Below are 7,778 nucleotides of genomic sequence, written 5' to 3'. Positions count from 1 at the left end.
TATCGGACTTCACAACACTGTTCAAATAGAACAGCCTCAAATTCTGTTCTCAAATGCATCTTTTTTCAACGAAAATAATTGCCTGAGTTGGTTCAAATTAATGTTTTCCTCGTATAATTGTAAAATACATAATTGGAGATTGCTAAAAACCTTCTTCCTGTTACATGGAAACCCTTACTTAAGGTTCAAAGCGTATTAAAAAGCGTTGGGATATGTTATAAGTAGCGGCTGCGCGTTAAAAGGTTTTGACTAAAAAATGTAATCTTAAATGGGCTTTTAATCTTTGAAATTGAAAATCGTTTTTGTTTTTTTTTTCAAATAGTTAGTTTTTGTTTAAAATGAAAATTTGAATTTTTTCCTTATAAATAGTCGTTGGTTTAATATTAGAGGTCAGGTTTTTTTGTTGTTGTTTTTTTATATAGAAATTCGTGATAAGCATTCTTTTATATACCGCTAATCTGGTTAATGAAAGAAAATGAAATAGTTTAGAAACAAATTTTAAGTTTTATTCGTCAAAAGCTATGCGCCCGAAAAAATTTACCTTATTTTTGAAAATAGGGATAGAAAAAATATATACACTTACAAGCTCCGGCTGTACACCAGAAGTCCCTGGCATGACTTGAAGGAGAGTGTCCCTCTTATCTTGATCTGATGAGGTTGAGATATATGAAGCAGCCCATTCCCTTTTCAAGTATCCTTCCAAGTTGCGTGGCGCTAACACTGGGGTCAGAGGACCCTGGCATTGAAATATTCGCGGCTATTGGTTGGTCCAGGTCATGTGTAGTTCTACCAGCAGCATATTTGAAAATAGATGACCTTGTGGCTTGCATTAGTGCAGGTTTGCTCCATCTCGCCTTCTTTTCAAGAGGGGCATTGTAGCACGTATACTTTTCCTTTAAAAAAAGACAAAAATTTAGCATGAAAAAAATGCATTTTGGGTTTGGAAAATAATTCAGTTTATGTTAGGCATTTAAAGTACTTTAAATAACATATTTATTTAAAAATCAGAGGGTTTCAATTACTTTTTTTGAGCAACTGAATCTTAATTCAACAAAAACTGGGTTTTGCTACGAAATTTTAAAAAACCTTACTTGAGAGTCTTTTTTTTTTTTTTTTAAAGAGGGGGGAAACACTCCCAACAAGGGAATGAATTTTAATGAAAATCACACCGGCGGATTCAGCGTATCAGAAAACTCTATTATATAGCTTTCAAGCTCATATCTGCAAAAATATGCAACTTTGTATTTTTTTGCCAGAAGAAAAATACAGGAATATAGAAGTTAATTTGTAAAGATATCCATTTAGGAAAAGAAAAGTAAAATTTTTGTTCAAATAAAAGCTAAATTAAATAAAAAACGATAAGAACTCAAATAAAAAAAAAGTTTTTTTTTTTAAACTTAAAGTAAGGAGCGTAATTAAAACGAAAAGAAATTATTACAAATTTTAATGGGCATGTACCCCTCCACATCGCATTGCTCTTTAAGCTAAAGTTTGACCGTGTCTCACAACTTTTTTTTTTTAAACAATAAAAAACTTTAGCGTAAAGAGTGAATCCTTATGATTTCAAATATATCAGTTTCATCAAGTTTAGCTATAGCGGTCAAAAGTTACACGCCTGAGAAAAATTTGCCTTGTTTTCGAAAAAGGGGGAAAAACATCCCTCTAAAACTCATAGAACTTTAATGAAAATCACATCATCAGAGAACCCTACTATAGAAGTTAAAAGCTCCTATCTGGAGTCCCATTCGAACGGAAATTAAAAGTTATAATGTCCTTTTTAATTAACCCAAAAAAAAAAAAATGGAGGGCATCTAGGCCCCCCTCCCACACTCATTTTTCCCAAAGTCATCCGCCGGGACCGCGGAAGTCGACCACCCCCGTGTATAGCCCGGGCCTGTGAAATTTAACCCCCCCCCCCAAAAAAAACTCTCACACTCTTTGTAACACGCAAGCTTTTCATTCAAAGCAGAAAAATACATCATGTTAGGAAAAAGCTTTATTTCTGAATGATAAAGAACTGTTTTTCAAAAAAATTAAAACTTGTAAACATACCTATGATGGATAGATTTTATTTACATAATAGAAAAAAAGCGTGCTTTGACGTTTCTATCGAATACAGTCGTCATATTCTTAAGATTTTGTGTTGTTGGAGGGGAGGGGGCTGTCCCTCTGAAATTTGAATTTACTAGTAAAACGTTTTTCTTAATTTTTTTTTTTGGAAATAAAAGAATGAAAAATGTACTCACATTGAAAATAGATAAATCCATTGTTTTCAAAAGTTAAAAATATATGGTGTACTATAAACAATGTCTTAATGCATAATGAAAATTGGAATGCACTGTGGGGAAATTATATCGGGTTTTTTTTTTTTAAATTAAGAAAATTGTATCATGACAAATTTTTTTTTTTAGAAAACCCACCAATAAAGTTATTATATTGGACTAATCGACAACTTTCTCTAATCGACTGACACACAAAAAATCGATGTCATAATAAAAAAAAAATGTCTGCCAAGCCATGTAGAGCTCATTGTAATAGGCAAATTACCCTGGTAACCCAATTACTTGAAAGTACAGGGGGCCTGCGCAAAATGGTAGGTAAAATACTACTTATATTTAGTCTGCGCTACTAGCACGTCTGGAATGTAGTGGGGATCACCCGTATTGGAATGGTGGCCCTGTGAATCGTGGAGCCTGCTAATTTTTCCACCGTATTCTGACATCCATAATGAGCTTTATCAAAATAAAGTTACCCATTCTAAATTATATAGTCCAATCATACAGTCACATAATTAGAGCACTATAAGGAAATAGTAGCGGTATTTAGTCACCATGAATACATTTGCCTAGGACTAAACGATTTAAGTTTCAAGCTAATCGAAAAAGTAATTTTGACAAATTTTTGGGCTCTAGTTTTTCCTCGTTTTTTACGAAGTGACAAGAAAAAAAAATACATTCAGTGTACATGGCTCTCTATTAGAGACATCACTATCTTTCGTAAACATGTTTTGCAATGGTTTTTCTTAGATTTATTTGTTCCGTCCCAATCTTTGATTTTGGATGATGGTTCATCTTAGGAACGCCAGTAGTGCTATTAATCTTTAGTCTATTTGTTTACAGGTAGATTTGTTATATATTTATTTCTAGCCTTTTACTTTTCTAAGCAAGCTTTCGAACAATTTGCAATGAAATGTGGGATGGATTTGATCCTTAGCTCCGAGGCTTAGCAAAACCATAAACGTCTTCAATAGTCTGCACTAGCCTACTTGTAACTTTACCGTTTAGTAAATCAGTTGGACTATGGAAATTTTCTGGATGTTAGACTGATAGTACCTCATCATTGGGGAACTTTTCGCTACAGAATTTCCAATGTTTTTCTTTTCTGAATGAGCTAATCATAATACAATGAAGGGAATTACAAATGATGCTCATAAGGATTAAAATACCTTACCGAATTATGTCCATGACACTATAATAAAAAAAAAAAAAAAATAAGATAGCTACTTGAATGTCGTAACAAAGTTATCTTCTGGGGACTCAGTAATTACTTTGCATAAATTTTAGTAGGTATCAGCACTTTTCGGACAAAATTGCAAGCTTTCCATATTTGAATTTTTTCCAATTTTGTTTCTTTTTCTGAAATATTTTGGGAAAGTTTCGCAGTTAATTACGAGAATTTAATCGGAAAAAAGCTATAGATTAGCTTTATTTTCAAAGCAAAGTTTAAAATGACAAATTGTATATTCATTACATCGCGCTCCATTACATTCATGTCATTAAATCTTGTTAAAGCCATATCTATTTCTTTGCAAAAAAAAATTCTCAAAAATGTGTCAAAATATCACTATTTGCGGCATTAAGGAACTACTTGAATGCATATATGTCCTTTGCTGTTGTTGACAACTATACAAAACGACATAAAAAATACATTGTGCCTATCCCCCCCCTGGAAAGTAAATGACGGTTCCGTGGGCGATCATCATTTTCTATTAAATAGAGTATAGAAAAAAATCAGAGTATAGAAAAAACACTTTGAGATTTCAATTACAGCATATAAATTAAATATTTGCCATTCCATAATAACCCGTTCCTCACTAAGTTATTCATTAGCTTTTCCTAGGTTATTTTGCTTCTAGAATGTATCATTAACAAGTACCTCTCGTCGTCCATTAGTCCAACAAAAAATCTCTACAGACATACTTATCGGCAACATGGTGAAATTTTCGCTGTGGCTCTTGGACTCCTGCTCTCAATTACATACATGTTTTTGGCTTCGTGCTGCACATTGACCTTTTGTCAAGTTTTTGATGAGGTGACTGGTGAGCGGTTCAAGGTAAAAAAAAATATTTATCCTTTACTACTGCTGTCTTTGTTTTTATTACTCTTCATTATACTTTCTCATGGTTAATTTTATGTCTTCATAATCTTTGACTTCATTCTATTTATTTTTTACTTTTAACCTTTGCAGCAGTTGGCTTTTTTTTTGTTTAAAGCTATTGGTCTTTATTGAATCATAAAGAAAACTAATATACTGGTAGCATCTGCGCATTTGACAGGAATGGAATTCTTTGAAGTTGCTTCGAATAGCAAAACTCCAAATACCGAAACTTTAATAAAGAGGATTTTATGAAAGAGCCTATAATACTTGAAATTAAGATGGACTTTCAATATTAATCACTTATTGTTTTTATTATTTTCAGCACGCAATCATAAGCCGTAATGGTTTAAGATCCGAACTTATAAGTATAATTAGGAATGACCAACCGAGATGAAATTGAAAAATCTCATTGTAAAAATAAAATTTTTGTCATGATTTTCCTCTCCTGCCCGTCGGCAAAAGAGTTAAATATAGTTAAAACATCTATTCAAAGTTGTTTAAATTACTTACAGAATTTATTCATAACAAACTAAGTTTTCTATAGAAAACAACCTAAAAAGGAATAACCAAAACAATGCCTCATATTTGTCAAATTAATATACTTTGTCTAATAATTTTGAAAAACCACGGACACAATCAAATAATCAAATATGTTTTCCTCAAAGATAGTCAAGATGACCTTACAACTTACCTTAAAACTAAAATACAAACAATGTGCATCTGACCTTCTCTTTGAATTTGTACTGAAAATTGTATTGTATAAGGAAAAGGCGCATCAATAATTTCTTCTATTCTTGAGATATTATGGAAAATACTTTTTCTTTTCCAGTAGTGTGCTGATAATTAATACTATGGGAACAGGTATTTAGGTAAGTGACACACTTTTTTGAAGGCCAGTTTTATATATTTTTTATAGAATATAGAGCTACTGGCTCATTTTACAGTTGCTTTAGTAACTAGAAGATCTTTTTGAGAGCTTTTGAGGGAGCAAGTGGAAAACCAATACAATCAAGTAGAAATTATATATAACTGTATTTGTTTTTCAGTAAAGTGCAAGTTATGTTCTGGTTTTGAGATGGCATAAGGGTTGTCAGCTCTACTTGTGTTGATTTTTTCTCGTTTGGAGTCTGACTCGGTTATTTATAGTAATTTCAGTTAGTTTTGGGTTTTATTTATTTAATTATTGTAATTTTTGGTAGTTTTACGCTTGGAAGGTTATTTGATTTTATTTCTGCTAATTTTGGTTTAATGGAGTTCTTTACCTTTCTTTGTAAAGCTTGTTTTGTGGAAAAAAGTTTCTTAAATTAATTTCTGTTCGCTTTTTATTAACATATTCTTTTTTCATGAAAAATATTTTACATTTTCGCTTTTTTCTATAAGAAATTATAGTTTGCGTTGCTGTTTGTATTTTGGAAAAGCTTGACCTGAAAGTTCCCCTGAAAAATAAAACTAAATATCATTCCCAAGAAATTCTATGTATTCTCATTGACAACCTGGATACACATACATTCTTTTAATTTATTTAAGATATAAGAGCAGAAGTACTAATAGTACTAGCCCCGAAAGTTTCAACTTAATATCACCTGTGATTCTCAATATATTGCTAAGGTATCTTATTGGCAACCAAACGCACAATGCCTTTTGATTTAGTTTTAAAGCAACATTTAGTTTTAAATCATAATGGACCAATTGCATAATTCTGGGGGGTTTACATATCTAATATCCATTGAAAATTAGCTACTGGACTGTTCTACTATTCTGAACAAAATGGCGGCGTCAGATTTTGACTGGATGTGTTTGGAAAATGAATGGCTTGGGAGGAGGACTGCTTAACCTCCTGTCTCTTTTGACACTTACTAAGAGAATTAGTATTTTTAATATCCCATCGAATTAGCTCCTTTAACAGTTTCAATGATATTTTTAGCTCTTATAGAGCGGCACTGCCTATGATACTGCTTATATACCTTTTTGAAAACTTGCATGCACATAGTTTTTTCGTTTTATTTAAACTCCTCGTTGTGGTAGTATTAACAGTATAAACATAGTGCATTTTGGTGTGTTCAAAATCCACCCCAACTTACCTTAAGGGTGTAACTTCATAATTTAAGCTGTTTTTGAGATATTGCTTTGTCTCTTTTTTGAAAATCTAAATGCTCGTAGTTCGTTTCGATTTAGTTCAACATCCACCGAAATATCCCTTGAAAGCTTCACCTTAATACCCTTAGCTTGTGTAGAATCAATAATTGTTGCAGCATAAGTAGCAGTATGGGCAAAGCACCTTTGGTTTCTTCAATATCCCCTTCAACACACACTGAAAGTTTCAACCTAATATCGTCAACAGTTCCTGAAGCATTTCTGATACGTCCTCTTGACAACCTGTGTGGGCATAGTGTGTTTTGGTTAAGTTTAATACAATCTTAATATTTTCCAAAATTTTCGCCCATACCCTTAGTTTTAGTAGAAGTAGTAGCAGTAGGAGCAGTAGAATTAATAGTAGTAGCCTTAGATTTAATGGCCATGGTAGTAGTAGAAGAAGTAATAACAATAGCAGTAAGCTTAGTAGTAATATAAATTGAAGGAGAAGCATTAGGATGCACTTTTTTCTTTTGGTTAGTTCCCTATCCCACACAACAAGCTCTGTTAGTTTCAACTTCACGCACACCAAACTGTTTCTAAGTCATGGCTGTTACAACTTTTTGACAACCTGCATATGTACCATGAGTGAGATGCGATGTATTTGAAATACCAAAATAAAATTCCTTCTTTCTAAAGATAATTCGGATTTCTTATAATTAAGCTAAATCTAGTTGCAAAAATGGAAAAGTCCTTAATCAGCAAAGAGAAAAAGTGTAGTCACTTTTGCAGGAAGTTTAAATGGCAAAAAACCGTGTGAACGCTTGAATCATCAAAAATATTCAAAAGAATTCATTGGATGAAAAATTTACATCCTTGGTCCTCTTGGGCCAATGGTGAGCCAGTCCTCATAGCGCAGGACTAAAGAGCTATGTTTGATGGTGGTGAAGAAGTATTTTTTAAGATTATTAACAGATCAGAGTTAAGATCATTCAGACAAAATTCTTATACTCTTCCGTCGTTGTCACCGTTATTGTCATCTGAAGTGACCCATTGCAGTGCAACTAAGTATGTAAGTTCAATAAATCTATTGCCCTTTTTATCTGTGTCTATTTCATTTTATATGTCTGCATTTAGTCTGATCATAGGCCATTAGTTCGTATGTCTCCAAGGTAAACGCTCCTAGAGGGATTCGGATCTCCAGATAGCTCGAGAAAAAAGAGGCCACATTTATATGTCTACACAATAAATTTTCTCCCACTAATTGAGATCGGTGCTAGCCTAGTTCACACAATCTCCCGTGGTATAAGCACCGATATTGGAAACTT

General features: G+C 32.7%; 1 protein-coding gene across 1 annotated transcript in view; it reads left to right on the top strand.

Moving 5' to 3' along the window:
* The first annotated feature begins 666 nt into the window (after positions 1-666).
* The window catches only part of LOC148956491 (uncharacterized), a 62,079-nt gene continuing 54,967 nt past the window's right edge, over positions 667-7,778 (top strand). The window contains exons 1-2 of the mRNA XM_089091037.1: positions 667-838; positions 4,136-4,332. Coding sequence (XP_088947163.1) covers positions 667-838; positions 4,136-4,332 — 369 coding nt within the window. The remainder of the gene's footprint in view (positions 839-4,135; positions 4,333-7,778) is intronic.

This window comes from Artemia sp. Qi Xiang Cuo, chromosome 1, assembly GCF_049724085.1.
Source record: "Artemia sp. Qi Xiang Cuo chromosome 1, ASM4972408v1, whole genome shotgun sequence".
NCBI classification, from domain to species: Eukaryota; Metazoa; Arthropoda; class Branchiopoda; order Anostraca; family Artemiidae; genus Artemia; species Artemia sp. Qi Xiang Cuo.
Note: the sequence above shows the minus strand (reverse complement) of the source record. Positions and strands in the feature narration are given on the sequence as shown.